The sequence below is a fragment of the Pollicipes pollicipes genome, unplaced genomic scaffold (assembly GCF_011947565.3).
Source record: "Pollicipes pollicipes isolate AB1234 unplaced genomic scaffold, Ppol_2.1 Scaffold_7261;HRSCAF=8764_pilon_pilon_pilon, whole genome shotgun sequence".
NCBI classification, from domain to species: Eukaryota; Metazoa; Arthropoda; class Thecostraca; order Pollicipedomorpha; family Pollicipedidae; genus Pollicipes; species Pollicipes pollicipes.
The window spans coordinates 46,054,013-46,073,075 of NW_023597054.1; the positions used below are offsets into that span (position 1 = coordinate 46,054,013).

The 19,063-nt window shown below is 53.1% G+C and overlaps 1 protein-coding gene across 1 annotated transcript; it reads right to left on the reverse strand.

The window, feature by feature from the left end:
• Positions 1-455: 455 nt before the first annotated feature.
• LOC119113172 (putative quercetin 2,3-dioxygenase PA2418) lies at positions 456-18,295 on the reverse strand. Its single transcript, XM_037237522.1, has 8 exons — positions 18,052-18,295; positions 17,147-17,331; positions 14,045-14,181; positions 12,367-12,475; positions 4,503-4,733; positions 4,036-4,130; positions 2,424-2,663; positions 456-1,094 (listed from the first exon to the last, which is right to left on the reverse strand). Exons 1-7 carry the CDS (start codon positions 18,132-18,134, stop codon positions 2,451-2,453), a joined length of 1,053 nt encoding a protein of 350 aa, XP_037093417.1. The 5' UTR covers positions 18,135-18,295; the 3' UTR covers positions 456-1,094; positions 2,424-2,450.
• Positions 18,296-19,063: the final 768 nt, after the last annotated feature.

A 19,063-nucleotide genomic window follows, 5' to 3' on the forward strand; every position in this document is an offset into this window, starting at 1 on the left:
ATCTTATGTCACGGGACAGTGGCCGTCACACAGCTCCGACGGGCAGTGTCAAGTCCCCTGGCCGAGAGTAACCGGGACTATCAATCGGCGTGCGGATTTTGCAGGTCCGATAACCAGATCGTGAGAAACGCTTACAGCCAGGTGATCGCGGGGGACGAAACAACGCAGGCGGGCAAAGTTTATCAGTCCCAACATGGCTTGTTGTTAATCACTCGAGATCCTCCAATAACTGAGCCTCCTCTCGGTCACGGTAGGCCCCGCCGCAACGCTTCTCCTGACCGTGTCAGATGACTCGTGCAGGGCCCACGACGAACTGCCTAACTTCACTCGGTGAGCCGAGGAGGTAAGCTGCCCTTGCGTGTCATCGGGTACCGTTACCCCCTGCCTCCTTGGCGTTATCAGCCCAGTCAGTTACGACTTTTGCACGATGAAACAAAACGCAAATGCCACATTCGTTCTTTTCTATACAGTCTTTATTTTTTACTAAATCCAAGCAACGTTGTCTTGCATTCATGACTAGACCATAACGACAGGTGAAAAAGTGCTGATACATGGAGCAGGCCAATTTCCACAATGCACAATAAGTTGACTGGAGCAACCCGAACAGGCAATCCAACGCAGACTGCAACAACACTCTCAAACACACGTGCGTGCGAATGCGTAGAATCCCTCTTTGCTAATGCTTAACAATCTTACGAACGCCGTTCGCCGTCTGGTCGCCGACAAGCGTAAATGGTGTGGCGCCTCCCCAAACCGCAACCTGTCTCCATATCATATATGACTAAGCCTGCACTCAGGCGATTCCACCCATCGTTGGATCCTCACGCATGAGTTCGAGCGCACGTGCGGTCCTCTCGCCTCATTACGCGAGCTGGTCTTTCAGCGCCTTTTCGTCACAGACCGGATGGGCTGCGCACATTCCAGCTCCCAGCGGCGGTCCCACAGGGCGGGTAGCGGACAGCAGCAGTGGATAGTCGACAGACGTCACGCATCTTCGGGGCAGCCCTGCGGTGATGACGTCATTAGGTAGCGCTGAGCCGGCGCTGGCGCTGGTTTATGCCGTCCTGGCATACCCCGCTTCAGGTCCGCAGGCTCTGGAAATAAGCCAAGCACTGCTGAGCGCCTCACTACATGAGCCGGAGCACCCCCGCACCTGTTACAGCTGTATTCTGGACAGGCTTAACATTAGCTGCTGCAGACAGTACTCTCGACCCGAAACGTCTTGCGTCGGCTTGGCGAAACGCCGACTCAACGGCGGCGCGTAAAATCTGCACTTCAGTTCGGGGAATGTGTGACAGGTGGAAGGCGATTAAAAGTCCATACCAGCAAAAAAAAAAACCAGCATACCATAGAAAAATATTTTATATCAGTTCAAAATAGATACATTTCATCGCTGAAAATTTTATAAATTCCAACTACTTCGAGATAATTTTCTACCATTATGAAACGCTTACCAGGCCATGCTGGTTTGCTAAATGAAAGCAGTATTTTCACTGTTCATCCTTACAAAGCTGCCTTCCCAGCCCTGAAGCCAGCTGACGCCGTGTAAGGTGACATGGCAACATTTGCTACAGGCTGCGCCATCCATTTTAGCGAAGCACGGCACGGTCGTTGTTTTGTGTAAATCAGCAAAAAATAACCGTGTGAACCGGGAGCCCAAAATCATAATCTATCCCAAAATGTGTTTCTCCTAAGAGATTTAGTACCTTTTATCTTAACCAACGGCAACCTCTACATTTATCATCTCCATATATGGTTATGGCCTACCCGTCTTGGAAGTTAGTCCTAAGTGGCCAGGGCTTATGACTGAACAGTAGTAAGATTATCAATAATGTGGGGTAATACGTTGCATTGTACAATTCTGGGTGAAGGTTGTCGTATGTTTGCTGATTTTGTGAAATGAGTGAAGTGTGAAAAAGTTTAAGCGAACGTTCGAAAATGCTGCGATCAGCGAGGCCTCTGGTTAAACTTTTGTAGTGCTTACCGAATTGGTGCTTGATGAGGCTAGGGTTTATGATCTTTTGTTCTGGTGTTTGATCACGTCTACAAGACCATATCTAACCAGAACTGATCCAGAGTTAGAAAGCACATGTTCATGGCAAATGTGCTTCATATTTGAGCAGCACACTTTCCATGGTCGTCTCACAATGCTCATGGTATGTAATCTGGGCGCGATGCTCGACTTCCCTGACTGCTTTTCATTGGTTCAGCCAAAAGGGGCCAACGCTAGGAGCTTGCAACAATATTGAAAACATGAAGAGGGCAAGGACGATAGCACACAAAAGAAATTGAACCCCTGCAACATGGCACAGATCGGTATCTCGAGCTACCACAACCATGCATCCGTCAACAGCGACCCGCTGCCTATCTCACACAGAGATGTGTGCGCGCGCGCGCGGCACGTGGTCGGCGGCGGTGCGTACCACGGCGCGCGAGCAGACGGGGGCCGGTCAGTGACGGTGGCCGTTGGTGAGGTGCGCGACGGCTGGGTCGGCGGCGGCGGCGGCGCCCTCGGCCGCGCCGTCCGGGCCTCCCAGGCGCTCTATTTCGCCCTGGAACGGGTTCAGCAGGTCGAGGCCGCGCGCGGCCGGCGGCAGCGCGCCGGGCCGACCCTCGCCGACCGTGATCTGGCCCAGCCTGCCGCTCCGGTAGTCCTCGAGCGCCTGCAGCGGCCGGCACAGGGTCAAAACGGCGACCAGTGGTCGGCGCGCAGGCCACCTACGATCACAGTCCAGCACGGCGCGTTAACAGCGGCCCAGCGTTGCCAGCGTCAACAGGCCAGGACAGGTTGCCGACGGCAATAGCGATCCACCAAATGGCGTCAGCCAAGATCCAAGTGCCTGGTACAGTTGGCAAACATACAGTCACCCGTCATATTGTCTTACTCTGAGGTTAAAGTCAATGCCATTATAGGTCATCTAGAATTTCCACTAATCCGTACAATCCAACCAAATTGTATGGATTATATGGACTCTGTCTTTACAATATGTCAGGAAATGAGAGACGTCGTAAACCGCGACACTATGTTCAGTACATAATTGTGTACGACTGGTATATGACCCCGGTCAGCCAGTTACCAGTGGCATGTAAAGGTCACCATAGGCCAATGACTTACGATGACATTTGTGGGCAAACGTGACATGCAAATGAATGAACAACACCATCAAGTCTAAAAATAAACGTAGACGAACAACTGTGCCTGTATGGTGCCTATGATAAACATTGCGAGATAAAACCCAACTTGGAACAGTGATCTGTGACGACACTTTGGTATAAACGTCACCTGGGGATACGAGAGACGCTGCCGAGTCTGAAAATGAATAAGATATTCGCAATACTGACTAAAAAGCATCTCACTGAAAATGGGAAGCAAGTGCCAAATTTTGGCTAGTGACCTATGATGGCATCGCAGCACTTGGGAGATCAGGTAAAGCAACGCTATGCATAAAGTTAAACAACCAAAAGCGCGACCAGACTGTAACGCGTCACTAACAAAGGTCATATTCAACGACCCTTTGTTCCGACATGGCTTAGCTAAAACCTATACAGATCACTGTCCTGACGTGATTTCTTCTTTCAAATTTTACTGTAACTTTTTGAAAATGATGTAGGATAAGGTTCTAGCAGTATCAGGACGATGGCACACACTGCTCTGGAGCTATTCTAAAAGCTGTCGCGTGGGAGGATACCTGATCCGCCCTTGTTAGTGCGATGGCTAATTATCTGACAAGCCTCACCACTGACAGGTCCATAAAAAATAGCACGCTGGCATTACTCGGTTTTTATAACTCAGTAGCTGCTGTAGGCTATGCTGAGACTGAGAGAACACCGACAAGCCCACCCCGTTCGATTTCCCTGCATTAGAAATGTCACCGCGCTCTGTTACCCAACGTTAGCAAAAGAAAGAAACAAGGCCAGTGTGCTTCACCGTCCACGGCTCGACCATGGTCAATGTTAAAGTGGCTGGAACAAGAACGCAGTACTAACCCTCCGTTAAATCTTAATTATTGGGACATGAAAAGTGTTTGGACGCACCTGTTCAATCTCGGAGACGGAGCTCATTACAAAGGTGCCAAACTTGAAGACCGACTCCTTGAGAGGTACCCCGGAACCGATGAGTAGCCTCATGTCTGCAACGTAATTCGCTTGTCCTCAAACGGCGGTAGAAATGCAAAGCAGGACAGAACAGCCATAACAACCCACACTAGGAGCGGTAGAAGGTAAAACGCTCAACCAGTTGCAGCATTCCCCCCCCCCCCCCCCCCGCCCCCGCGGATTGGCCAAGATCTGTGCATGACAGATCTGGCGCGGCACATTAACATGACCGTTTTTGCCACACAGACCCCGGTTCCAACCCTGTCCCCGTCCCTCACTCGTCTCGCTGGCCAGCACCCGCTCTCACTGCCGGTCCAGCGTGCCCATCTCCGGCTACCACATCCTGGACAGGCCCACCACGTCCCACCAATGGAAGTCGTGGCGCTGCAGCTTCCCGGCGCGCTGACCTTCCTCTCTGCCAGCCTCGGCACGAAAGGCGTGACCCTCGTCGCTGAGTCGCGCCACGTGGCCGGCGCGCACGGGCCGCTGCTCCACGTGGCCGAGCAGGCCGGCGCCGCGCCACACGTACAGCCAGCACGTGTGGCCGGCCGGTAGCTCGAGGCCGAAGGCGCCGCCCGCCGACACCCGCACGTCCAGCAGCGTGACCGGCGTGTGCGTCCGGATCGGCGACCGCATCTCTGCCAGGACCGCCGGAAGGGTCAGCGGCCAGACTCGGGGACAGCACCAGTTCTGAGGGCGCGGCACGATCACAGGGCGCCTCAGCTGCCACACATCCTGAGGACGGGAGGAAACGTGACAGCTCTGCTGCGATCAAACCGCACCTCAAGCCCAGGAGGCACCTCAGGACTGAGTGACCCTCCGTGTGATCGGGGCAGCCAGACCTCAGTTATGACCTCACGGCACAGAAGCCTCGAGGTCGAACGCCCAGAAAAGAACGCAGTACAGCACCGGGCGTCAACAAAGACCTAGCCGGTAGCGCAGATGCCGCAACCAACGGACCGCTGAAGGGCCCCATGAACGGCGGGTGGGGAGGACGTCACACACTCCGCCCTGAGTGACTGAACGGACCGGTGATGGGGCCGATGAACGGCGAGCGGGCAGGACGTCACACAATTCGCCCTGAGTGACTGAACGGACCGGTGATGGGGCTGATGAACGGCGGGCGGGGAGGACGTCACACACTCCGCCCTGAGGGACTGAACATGAGGTACAAACTTTTGTATAGATCAAAAGGTCACCATCAATCCTCATGGAATTCGCACCGATCCACGCATGAATATGAAAAGAATGCCAGACATGGCAAAGGGCACCGAGGACCCATGCCCTGACATCAAACGTGCGGAGGGCACATAGTAACCGACGCGGCCGACGCCAAAGGCTAAAGCATCGACGTCCAGATCAGGAAGGTATAGGACAAAGTTAGAGTACCAGATGTCACAGCTCAGGCTGGAAAGCCTGGGGAAAGCGACTGACCGGTCAGAGGTCATGCCTACACAAGATCAGGTGGCACATCTTACGGCATATGATGCTGATCAGACCGTGAACACTACGAATAACAAAGCTTGCACAGGAATGCGTAGCGATGTGAAAGAATGGGCCTTACTGACGACGGTTTTCAGTTCCATGCACAACAACTGATGCCCCCCCCCCCCCCCCCCCCACTTCTCCCTCCCGATCCATGTGGTACCTTACGTTCAACCAGAGAATTCCGTCTTTCGATATAAAATTTCGCACAGCTTTGGTCCTATCATGGAAGACATGGGAGGCAGGTAAGCGGCAGAAATAGTCCCATTATGGCCGAAAGGGCGTCACACACATGCCTCAACGTTAGATATAAGTTCATATCGCTACAGATATATAGATGTAAATTCATATAGTTACGGCCGAAGGGAGAGCGCAAAAGGAGCATCATATAAGGTATTTGGCATTTGTTGGGATTGACAACCTGCTCTCTCATATATATGGCCAAAGCAAGGGAGAAACTGCCCTCTGGCTCTTTAACAGAATATTCTGCTCGTATCAGAATAATTTACATTGCATCGCTATTGGTAAGTGTATTATCTTTCAGCAATCATCAGGCAAAGTTGCATGCTTGGATGTCCGATATTACTGCAAGCTTATTTCCCGCGTCTAGAAACTTTTCGGCTGCAGACTTGTCAACACCTAATTTGTGCTTTTTTATCACATCTATTGAGTAATTGGTTAAACGGTACACAAGAGGCTGTAACTCAGCAAGACAGCTTCAACTATTCAGCAGTACCATTTCAACGATTCGACAATTTCTTGAAGCAGCTAATCGGTTTCAGCAATAAGCCGATTCATTTACTGCCGGCTAAGTCCGCAAATCTCCGAACATTTTATAACAACGTTCGGAGATCTCCCGAAACTTTGCCGTCAATGACAGTTACGAACCCCAACAGACGTTCTATGCCTCTTTTAATTGCTGAGTTCCTACTGAGCACGGACCATTATTCATCTCGCAGTCGGATGTGTGAGAAAATAATTCAAGAAAAGCTAACGAACGCAAAGAGACTTCATGGTGTGCGGGGCTACTACCTCGCGTGCATCCATGATGGATATGTTTTCGAGCTCTGACAAAATCATCAGCCTTCAGTATACCCGGGACATCTGTTACACAGCAAGACTCTTACTACATTACTTAAGGCTCTATTACACTTATAAGACTCCGTGTCTCGATCATCTGTGATCGGCATCAGGAATGACTCCTGATGGAACATCTAAGGAGCTCAAAACAGCTTTAGTGGCACAGATCCCCTGGTGAAAGGGCTGACATCCACTCCTTCCAAGACGGAGAATGACGCCCATAGTACCACAGATGTTCCATCTAATAAAGGACAGTGCATATTTGGGAGTTCTATCGGGAGCTGCGCCGCTGAACAAACGGTTCGGAGTTCAGGAGGCCGTGTTCCCAAACATCCAAATCGGGCCGCATATAAATGTGGCGAACGGTGGCACATTTCAAGCCCCAACCCTGCTGTGAATTTTCCGTATGCCGCCGGGACTGGGCCAAACATCCCGCGGGTGTTGTGAGCGGCCGCTACGCTAATGGGACAAAGCAGTATTGGGAAGCGGAGGCCGAGTGTCGCCCCCGGCCACCGCCGGCGCGCACCGCAATCAGCGGTCGGTGCGCACCGCAATCAGCAGCCGGCGCGCATCGCAATCAGCAGCTGGCGTGCCCCGCAATCAGCAGCCAGCCCGCACCCTAATCAGCAGCCGGCGCGCACCGCAATCAGCAGCCGGTGCGCACCGCAATCAGCAGTCGGCGCGCACCGCAATCAGCATCGGCAGCCGGTGCGCACCGCAATCAGCAGTCGTCGCGCACCGCAATCAGCAGTCGGCGCGCACCGCAATCAGCAGCCGGCACGCACCGCAATCAGCAGTCGGCGCGCACGGCAATCAGCAGCCGATGCGCACCGCAATCAGCAGTCGGCGCCGCGCCGACTGGCTGACACGCTGCTCTGCGCAGATAGTCATAGGCAGGACGGCGTCCAAGAATAACACCTTTAAAACGTATGGCTGCCCGGGCTAGTATGGCTCTCTGACTCAGGGCGAGATCAGTGGTATAATTTTGTCACGTGTCATTTTGCGTCATTTTGGATGGTTACCGAGCCTGTGGTTGGACCAGTGTCGGCCGTCATGAGCTTCGTCACTTGACCTTTTTGAGGTCCAAGATGATCGTGTTCCGTCTCGTTTTGGGTGACGCCAGCGCTGATGAAAAGCAGCCATGGCTTAGACACTGTCATCTATGCTGATGGCCAGTTTTTTAATGCTTATTGCTCATTTTCGTTAATCGCCAGAGCGGCCCTCAGTTAACATGTAAGGTCGTTTTAATAAATCACACTAACTACGCAGCACACAACAGTATGACGCAAAGGATAACATTTCAAAGCAAAGTGAAGATGATATGGAATTCACACATACCTCATCTCTTGAACTCTAAAGATGCCAAAACTGTCATGAAAGACATCTTTGCGAGTGTCGCTCGCTAAGAAAGTGTTGCCAACGCTTGGTAGTCTGCAAAGCAGACCGCTCTGTACTGTTCGCACACGAGCGCGAGGTACAGCGAGCATAGTTCGTGTGCGGGTCAATTGAGGCGACACAAGCAAGGGAAACAGCTCAGCAAGATTGGGTTTTTCTAGGGATTGGGTTTTAAAATGAAGCACAAGGTTGTCATAAGAAAGAGAAGCTGTTTGCCCGGAGAATGTGTGAGTAAGCAACTAAATAAGAAGCTTGTGCTGCACTCGATCGACTCGCACTTCCTGGGCGTTGGCCGCCCCATACCACGCTGAAGTATTCTAAAGCTGATCGCATGTTTGCAAAATACGCAGCCATCCCTGCGCTTCGATTGAATTTTGAGCAGCTGGTGACGACTTGGAAGGGCCGAGTAAGAAGACAAAGTGCTCAATTGCCCCCTACTGACTATGCCACAGACATGTGCAGCGAAAGATAGATTGGTATCCAGCGTTACGTCATGGCCCCTAATTTTACACACATGTTCAAGCTCAGCTCTGTCGATATAGCACTTGGTCCTCGAAAAAAACAGGCGAATGGAGATATAGTTGCATTGATATTTCGGCAACATGTCTATCGAAACAATAGCAGAAATGAATTGAATTCACTTCTGTTAAATCACACTTCTGCTAAATCGTCCCAGTTGAATTAACTTCCGTTATTATTTCGATAAGGGCATGTTGCCGAAATATCTGACTTTACTTGCATTCTCCTGTTTCTCCGAGGAATAAGGCTAATACTGCTGTCTTATCTATGTGAATAATATTCCTCGCTGTGCACTCAACAATTTACTTGATATAGCTCTTCGCTGGATGGGTGCACGCCTGAGGGTCCTGGCCAACGTTTTACATTTTGCAGGGTTGAGGGTCAGCCCCACGTGACCGACCACGCCACCAGATGACCAAGATCATTCTTCAGCAGCAGTCCGTCAGCTGGGGCGTAATTTTGCGGATAATTTTTACGTCATCGGCACACAAAAGACAGCCGGATTCCGTGACGCACGAAAGATTGTAAATACACAGTGAAAAAAGGAGGGAAGCCATGAATGATCCTTCTGGGACGCCGGAGGTCACCAGATTCCAATCGGAGGTTTTCCGTTGACGATAACCCTCCGACGCCTGTCGGATAAATATGAGGCAAATCATTATGGTGCAGATTCCCTCAAATATTATGACTGTTTTAGCTTGTGGATGAGAAGTTCATGGTTAGCGCTCTGAAAAGCAGCCGAATAATCAGTGTAAATGGCATTCGCCTGGTATCCGTCAGCCATGGCCTCCTCAGCCAATTGAAGTTAAATACATAAGTCTGTGCTGCAAGAATGCCTAGAAATAAAACTATGCTGCCGATGGCACAACACCGGCGAGACGCGGAGAGACAGTTCATCTTACACGACCCGTTCCGGTGTCCTTCCGAACAGAGGAAGCAGAAGCATACTTCTGTAATTTGATGGCTCCTTTTTCGCCTTTCTTAACACGCACCCGGGTGGCCGGTTGGATACCCTTTGCTCGGGTGGGGGTCAATTTAACCCCCCTGAGATCTCAGAAACTAAGGGGCTAGAAATACCAAATTAACAGGGTGTGTTGACCTGTACGTGGACTCACTTAGGTCAAAGTTTGAGGTTTCTAGGTTATAATATTCGGGTTGAATAAGGTCAAATAAGGTCAAATTCCAGGCTGGTCTCCAAAGGGCCACTGGAACCTAGATAACTGTTTTAAGCAAAAGTTCACGTGTTCATCTGAGGTCAGTGGCCTCATTTGACCTTTTGGAGGTCATGGTGGCCAAAATCATACAAAACCACTTTGATGTTGCATTTGGATAAGCGACATAGATTACGCTAGGCAGTATGCTCCTCAAACAAAATTTTGACCTGGGTCATTCTAGGTCAGTGACCTATTTTGAACTTTAAAAAGTGTACGGAAGGTGTATAATGCGGCTCCTGTTATCAATAAATTCGAAATCAGCACCAGAAACTACCCCATGCAGCAAGTCCTCTAATAATAAAGCAGGTTGGTTTTGACCCTGGTCTGACATTGATAACTGACCCTAGGTCCCTGTAATTGTTCATTCGACTGTTGTATTGCCTAAGAAAGTATTTCAGAGATGTATGGCTTTGTCTAACACTCCGTTATTGGATCAGACTAAACGATACCTACACCTACACCTAACTCGTCTGCGCACTCATACCGCTTGGGGATGGTCTTGAAGTCATCGGTGAGTTTATGTAAACATTCGGATTACTTGGATCTAAACACGGATTTAAAATCACGTCTCTTATCCCCAAACTCAGCAGACCTATTCTGACGATGCTGCACCGTTCATGGACCGGGGGATACCACTGTTGAATCTGGTAGATGAGTCCTCTTGGCTGGCATTCCAGCTTATGCAGATCAGAGCAAACCGGCGGCTTTACAAGTCGATTGATGATTGATGGAAACCAACAACAGCTATTCGTTAAATCGTGATTTGGAGAGAGGTCCAAAAATTACACATGACTTCGCAGAGAGCGGTATGCCAATGACCGGCACGTTTGCAGGCCTTGTAGCCGGTGGACAGGTTCAGAGGGTGGAAGCCCCACGGCAGATGAGTTTCCTGGTGAGCGAATGAACGACGGGCACTGGCTGCTCTCCGCTGTTTAGTGGCGTGCAAGATGTGATGCGTTCATAACGATTCCTCCATGGAACAACGGAGTAACAGTAAGGTCTGTGTGGCATGTAAATATTTTCATTTTACATGTGATATTTTATTTTATCTTTGTCGATGGCAAAAGAGGATGGGAAGGTAAAAGTGAGGTAAGATGGGGTCAAGGTAAGGTCAAACGAGTTTGCATCACATTTATGCACACGTGCGCGCACATGTACACGCAAACGTACACGCACACGCACACGCACACGCCCCCCTCCCCCCCCCCCCCCCCCACACACACAGACACACAACAGCGAGTCAATATGGCAGCAAGGATTCGTTTGACACCCATCTTATTTGTTTTTCAGTTTTAAGCACTAGGCACCCACCCTTTCCCCCAACTTTCTAACTGTTTCCCTCAGGTCAAGTGACACAGTGGTTAAATAAGATTTTGTAGAGCCGGCACGGTATGTGAGCGCTAGGAGCGGCGCATTCTTTAACGACGTCCGATGCCAGGTATGCCAGGTATGCCAGGTATATCGATGTCAATATCCATTTCAACGGCTCGTTGGTCTGCTCAGGCCGAAAATAGTTTAGGACTTCTGAACATTTAGTGTTGTGTGCACCCTCTAAACATGCAAAATTGGGACAAAAAAAACACCACTGAGAGCACTTTCACCTTGAGTCGGAGAACCAGACCAACCCCAGCAGCCATACCTTTACCAAAATTATTCTGGAACACCCTAATATGCATCCTCCTTGTTGCCAGCAGTTTTCTCTAAACTTCAACACAGACCCATTGCGAGGATAGCTCTCTGCCTGACTGTATTCCCATTGTGACAGTGTTTTACTCTAAAGCGTTACGGCCAGCAACAAAACACAACAGGAACAGTATGTCAGGTGTGTGAGTGTGCGTCAACAAGCATCACGGGAAGGCCTGGTTTCGACAATGGTGACGAGCTAGCATAGAATTGCTGATAGCCGATGTCCAAAGGCAGCGTATTGTATCTACTGTGACGGCACCAGCTACACAAATACAGAACACTGTGTAGATACAGATACAGAACACGGTCCGCTACGGTCAGTGGTTGCTTTTGGTGCGGTAAGCTGCTGTCTCCAAAGGCGGGGGGGGGGGGGGGGCGGACTGATGGTTATTTTGCTTTTATGTTACACGACACCTTTCCATCAGTGGGTCACTCGACAGTCGGCCACCAGCGTGTAGATACAGCTGTAGTGGCCAGCAGAACGGAGCAGCTGTAACACTACGCAAACACAGGCGCGATGTTCAGTCGCTTGTGCTACGTTAGCACTGACTACCGCACTGACTGGTGTGTTGTAACAAATGTTAAGTGATAGGGTAAGGCAGGGGGAGGGGGCAGCATGGCACCTCAGACGCCAAGTATGGCACAGAATACCTCTCTCAGTCAGTCGCGTTGTCTCTAGGCAAACGTTTTGCCAACTCTGGTGTGGTGTAAGCATTGTTTTCTATGGGGGCTGCTGTGCGCAACGGTCATGCGATAAGCATCTATACCATATAGTGGCACACCTTGTAGTGGACATGCCCAAGCATTTCCGTATGCGATGGGACCAGAGCGTAACGTGGAAACACGTGTTCTCTGTTTTGTCGTGCCTCGCTCAGCGTGATGTCAATCCCACCTTTGTACTGGCCGACGAGAACTTTCACGGAGAAGCGATCCTGCGCGTCCCTGTACTCGGGCACGTCTTCGGGCCGGCACTCCTGCATTTCGGGGCACATCATCTTGTCCTGAAATAGGCCGATGGCTGATACTCTCAAGCCAAAACAAATTCGGGCGCATCGACCCCAGCCCACTCAATGATCAAGCTAGCCATTTAGAACTCAGCTCTGCTGATGTGTCGTTTCAGAAATTGCATACATTCTCGACATGCTAAGGTTAGGTTAGGTTTAGTTATGTTACCGGCGAATACTCTTCAGCAAAAACAAGTTGGGATATATGAAATAATTGAAATCCAACCATCACAATTTCGCATCAACGAGCCCCAATCTACCTTCTATCATTCAAGGTATGATTGTTCTAGAATGTAAGCCAGCATGACAGCTGTCTCCTTTTTAAGTTAAAAAAAAAAAACAGAGAAAAAAGACGGGTGTACGTAGCGTCTTCGATTTAGTAACATTTGGGAGATGGGTGTTCTTTTTTTCGCGCTGCTCCTTATTTTGGTCAGAAAGTGGCGTTTTTTTTATAACTTCGGCCTATGGCCGCTGTTTCGGACTAGCCTATGCTGCGATCGAGGTCAGTTCTGATCCACGCTTCCACCAATGACCTGCCCGGTACATGGCACCGACCGTGTCATGAAGTTACTTTCACCTTTCAAAACACGCGCAAAAATATGTTGTTAGATGGCCTTTCCGACGCGGACTAATGCGTGTGGACGACCGAACGTTAACGTCGGGCCACATGGGGACACGTCGGGTCACATGAGGACACGCTGGGCCGCATGAGGGTATATCGGGACACGTGAGGTCACATCGGGCCACATGAGGGCACGTCGGGCCACATGAAGGCAAGTCGGGTCACATGAGGGCACGTCGGGCCACATGAAGACGCGTTGGGGCACATGAGGGCAAGTCGGGTCACATGAGGGCACGTCGGGCCACATGAGGACACGCCAGGCCACATGAGGGCACGTCGCATGTGTGCGAGCATGACGTGCACGGTGAATGAGTATGAGACATGCATTCTGACATGCATGATTATATTAATGCACATAATTGGCGTAGGCTAACTGTGTTCATGTAGAGTGCAAAGTGTAAGCATATGTACGGCGATCAATAGCTAAAGCTTTCTAAGCATCGGGTAGTTGGAGGAGCGGCAGTAAATCGCGTGTGCCATGTCTCTTGAAATTAAAAGAATTGGCCATTCTACGGAAGGCCCAGGCCGAGGCCTTGTAGAATTGACGCAGCTTTCAACGTATAATTATGACAACCAGAAACAAACGCATTCTAGGAGATGCTGCAGCCTTCTTCTCATCAGACTAAAACACAGTTTTCCATAGGTTAAATGCATTGATGGTTCACGTAGATGACTAAAATATAATTATAAATCTCACAAATAATCCACCCACTAGCGTAGTGAGATTACCACGATGGACTCATGTCTCTCAAGACTCGGCAGATACGCCCCTTATATCAACTGCGGCGAACGACACACAGCATGCACCATGCGCGCCCACGGCAGGCCCGAAACAGGCGACAGACGCGGCACCGCTCCACATGCGACACCTCGCTCCGGAGCGCAGCCGGAGCTGAGCAGCGCCGTGCTCGGCATCGCAGCTACTGAAAGGCGGCTGGTCTTACCTTGGCCGGCAGGTTGACCCAGAGCTGGAAGCCCTCCCAGGTGCCGCCGTTGGCCAGCAGATGGTCGTTGGGGAGCTCGCGGTGAACCAGGCCGCGACCTGTGCTCAGCCACTGCACGCTGCCTGCCAGCAGCTCATCTGCCATACGGAGTGCGTGTCGGTCACACGGCAGCAGCGATCGGTCACACGGCAGCAGTGGAACGTCACGCGGTAGCAGTGGCCCATCACACGGTAGCAGTAGTCCATCACATGGCAGCAGTGGTCGGCCACACGACGGCAGTGGAACGCCACACGGTAGCAGTGATCCATCACACGGTAGCAGTGGTCCATCATACGGCAGCAGTAATATGTCACACCGCAGTAGCGGTACGTCACACGGTAGCAGTGGTCCATCACATGACAGCAATGGTCGGTCACACGGTAGCAATGCTTGGTCACACGGCAGCAATGGCCGGTCACACGGCAGGAGTGATTGGTCAGACGGCAGCAGTGGACGGTAGACAGGGGTCAGCACAGTGAAAAGGTTGTTCACACGTCAGACAATGAGGCAGCGGTTGGTCGCCGTGTCCACAATTCATTTGGAATCCAGCGAATGTTCATCTTCAGGGCCAGAGATAACAAACATTAGCCTTAGGAGTGAGGGGGGTACGAGGGCTATCCCAAAGACCGTGCTAAGAGCAGGTGACATGCCATTTAGCCGCTACAGAGCACCGATGGCAGCTGCGACAGACAGACGTCGCTTCACGCTGCTGGTTATTTTCCTCACGTGTGGCTGTGGTTTCTTCCCGAATCTAGACTATGAATAAGTTCACATGCCTTAAGAGCTGCGTGTCGCATTATCGAGGGATCGGACGGCGCACCTGCAGTCTCATCTCTGTACCAAGCGTGCGTCACAGTGTCCGACAGCATTATTTCTGTCCCGCCGCGATGCATAGTTCCACCTCGGTCTCCGTGGTCGGGCCCGTCGCGCGCACCGCCGCCGGGCCTGGGCCGCGCCGCCCGGAGCGCCACGGACGGGGGAATGATCCCGGCCGGAGCAGCCCGACCACTAACGAGCGCTCGCGGCGTCCGGCGACGCATACAGCCGAAAGCGGACACCGTGTCCGCCGGCTTGGCTGGGGGGGGAGGGGGGTCAGCCCGGACACCGTGACCGCCGGCTGGGCTGGGGGTCTGCCCGGACACCGTGTCCGCAGGCTGGGCTGGGCTGGGCTGGAGGGGGGGGGGGGGGGCAGCCCCGACACCGCAACCGCCGGCTGCCAGGCCGGCGCGGACGGACGGACGTCACCCCGGCCGGTCTACGACACGCGTCACGGCGGCCGTGCGTCACGCCGGCCACTTTGATAGCGCTCGGATGTTTATCAGAGGACGTAGTGCAGACATGCATCAGATGGTGCATCAGATGGTGCGTCAGATGGTCCTTTACCATATCAGTTCCGCTCAAGTCTTTCCGGATAACGTCGTCTGTTCGGGCGGTGACCGAGTGTAGACGCCAGCTGTGGAGCATGCTGTGACGAATCGGTTTTATCACTGTCGCGACGACCTATCGGCACCGCGCTGGCGGACGCTGTTGCATGGCTGGTGATCCCCAGCTGTTGACTGCGCGGTAAACATTGCCAGATGGGCGCATCCTGGCTTCAGATAATTGACGGCAAACATCTGTGTAAGTCAAACGGCATAAAAATTGCGCAGTTCCGCTCTGAACATTGCAACAAATGCCAGTTTTGTGCGCGAGCTTCTGCTTGTCCGATACCGAAACGAAAACTTTGCAGACGAGCGGCAACAGACAGGCGAGAGGCTGGCAAAAAAAGACACCATAGTCATCAGGAGGATATATAACTTAATTTCATGTATAGGATATAACGTCTGATCAAACAGGATTCGGAATGAGACAAATGTCCCACACATTAATCTCTATTGTATGCATTGGCATTCAAACACAACAGTAAAAGTTAATATTGTTAAAAAGTAGTCGTTTGAACCATCCCACTTTTCACACAGTCACAAGCTCCCAGCGCGCCGAGTGGAGCAAAGCCAGCTAGCCGCCATGTTGGTTTCCCGAGACTGAATTCGCGGAGGCGCAATCAAGAGGCCCGAAGAATACCAGGGGTTTCCACAAGAAGCAGGTTTGATGACGGACACGCGGGTCGCGCTGGCATTACTGCGGTCCAGCACGCCGGTGGCGGCGCGGGACAACACGGCGTTATGCGGAATCGCCGGAGGTGGCCTCAGGCGCAGACTGGGCCCGGGCAGCTGGGCCGCCGGACCAGCAGCGGCGCGGCGCCGGCAGCCGGCCCCGGCCGGCTGCTGACGGGCCGCCGGCGCCATCGGCCGGGGTTGTACGTCAGACGCGTCTGCGGGAATCCCCTCGTGACAGCATTGCGCGGGGGACCGCGCCCCAAAGTCCCCCCCCCCCCTCCTCCCCCACACCGGAACAATTCCTCCGTTTGGGGAAACATGGGGACGCCGTTTCCTTGCGTTTCTGGCACAAGGAGGTCTTGATGCACTCAGTAGGACTCGAGTGCGAAGTGAACCATTGTCAGACTGCTCTCTTCGCTGTGACCGTCAGAACGTCCTGTTACGACCGTCAGAGCGTGCGGTGCTGACCCGTGATGTTACGATACTATGTAATATAAATATCAGGATGCGTCGTCGTGACTGTTACGGTACGCAAATCCGATCGCTCGCGTGTCAGGAAGTACCTCGTGACTGTCAGGGCATGAGACCGTGACCGTAAGAATGTGACAGATGTTACTGACAGGACGTCTAACTTAGCCTGTCATGACGAACCGTTGTAACTGTCAGCATGTCTCGTTGTCATGGGCATGGCGCACAACCCCGTAAACGTCATGACGCAGAGCAGGCCGCTGTGAGTTTCATGACGCCAGGTCAGCGTGGGGGCGGAGTACGTCCTTATGAGACTGGCAAATTGTGGCCACATTGAGAGTGCCGTGTTGACCGCCAGGGCGCATTGTTGGGACGTCGGGGCGCACTTCTGCACACGACAGCACATCCTGCTGCCGGGGCCAGCAAGCGGCCATCGGCACCGGCTTCAGCGCGCCGTGCTGAGCCGTCAGCACGTGCGCCGGTCAGACGGCGGACGTACCGTTGTGACCGAGCGAGTCCTGGTGGCGCATGCCGCCCTCCACCACGTACGTGACGACCACCAGGCCGCGGTGCGGGTGGTCCGGCACGCCCAGCGCTTCGCCCGCGCCGTACTGGATCGGCCCCACGTGGTCGGCCAGGATGAACGGGTCGCACGTGCTCAGCTGCTGGCTGCCGATGATCTTCCTGCCAGGCAGGCGATGTCGGACGTGACAGAGAGCTGCGGCGTCCGTTCCGAGGGGAGGGGCTCAGCCAAGAGCAGGTCAGCCTGCCGCCCAGCTCACCAACACAGGGTCAGGCGGCCTGACGACATCCAACAAGCCTCGGTTGTGGCGGAGGTGACCAGATGCAGCGCGGTGTCTCCCGCGCCGCGAACGCCGGGAGGCGCGCCACTGGGGACGTCACACGCGGCACCCGTGGGGGATGTCAATGCTGGCGCGCAGACCAGTCTCAATACAAACGGCTTGATCGCAATCAGAACACGCTGCCAGCAAAAATAGCTTGTAGAATATCGAACAAGTGGGCAGATCAACACTATCACCGTAGACATGCCTTTCATTATTGTGACCGTCAGGGTTTCATTTACCGTTGCCTCCGCTTGCGCACGTGCGATGTTTAGTCATCAGTATCAGGCATGACACAGCAGCTATCACACGGCGTTGACGAATCCCCCCCCCCCCCCCCGGGGCTGTACTCCCGCCTGAGGAGCGGCCGTCCCTGGTCGGAAGTAGAGCTCTTGGTATATTCCCCACCGAGGCGGCATCCCTGCCCCCCCCCCCCCCCCCTCCCCCAACGGCTTCGCACGTACGGAGCGAGCGTCCCGGCCGAGGGCGCCTCAGTGACCGGGAAGAGCGCCGCCGCCGCCCGGCCCGGCCCGCGCAGCCCCGGCCCCAGCGCCGGACGTACCTGGTCAGGAAGAGGCCGTGCTCCATGGTCTGGCGCGGCGCCAGGCACTCGTCCAGCGTCTTGTGGATGATTCGGGTCGGCATCTCGGTCGGGGTACGAGGCGACGGCCGCCCGTAGGGATCAAGCGGCGAACACCGAGAGTAGGGATTTTTTATCGTCGGCTGCGTCCTCCTGCCTGTGTTTATCACGGCACGCCTCCGTCGATCCAGCCCACACGCCCCACCGCGGCTGTCGCCATGTTGATATCGATTTAGGCGGCGGGCGTTCGCCGCTAGAGGCGCTGAAGTCGCCCTTCGTCGGCGGCGGCGGTTCGGAGCTCTTCCGTGTCTATGTGTGAGAGGACAAGGACAGGCGAGGAACGGGTCCCGTCCTTCACTTAATACATCCGTGATCTATGCGAGAAGCCATCACGGGTAAAATATGGCGCAACCGCAGCCGCGGGCAATCTCATGGCAGCGGTCCCAAGGCCGAGTCAGGTCTTACATTTGTTCTGCTTCCTCCGCTCGATTGAAGTACAGTTCAATTCAATTCGAATGAAGCTGTATATCCGGTGGTGGTAGAAGCTCCGGATTACGGAACAGGGTGTGGGGGGGGGGGGGTCGTCGGAACGCCTGACGTATTGGCGCAAGTTGGTTTTGAAGACAGAGCACATGTTTCCCGTGCAATACCCCAGGCTTAGTGCTCAATCCCTAGATCGCGGGCGGGGGCCTGTCCTCTCCCACTTATTTTGGTCCTGTCCGAGCTTCCATGAGCCTCACCAGTGGAATCGCTCTATGCATCCGAGAGATTTGAGCAGACTTTTAGGCTACATGTTGTTCGAACCATTGGCACAACTCAAAACATTGCAGGCCATCGCCCCAGGGCCCAGCAGGAAAATTAACTTACAAGAAACAAGTGACAGCCTTCTTTCTTAAAACGCCGCGAAAAGCACATTGAGCCAGGATGGCAACCACCGGGCCACCAAGACGCACCGCCGTTCAATACGGAGTCGTGAAGGCCGTAAAGCCGGCCT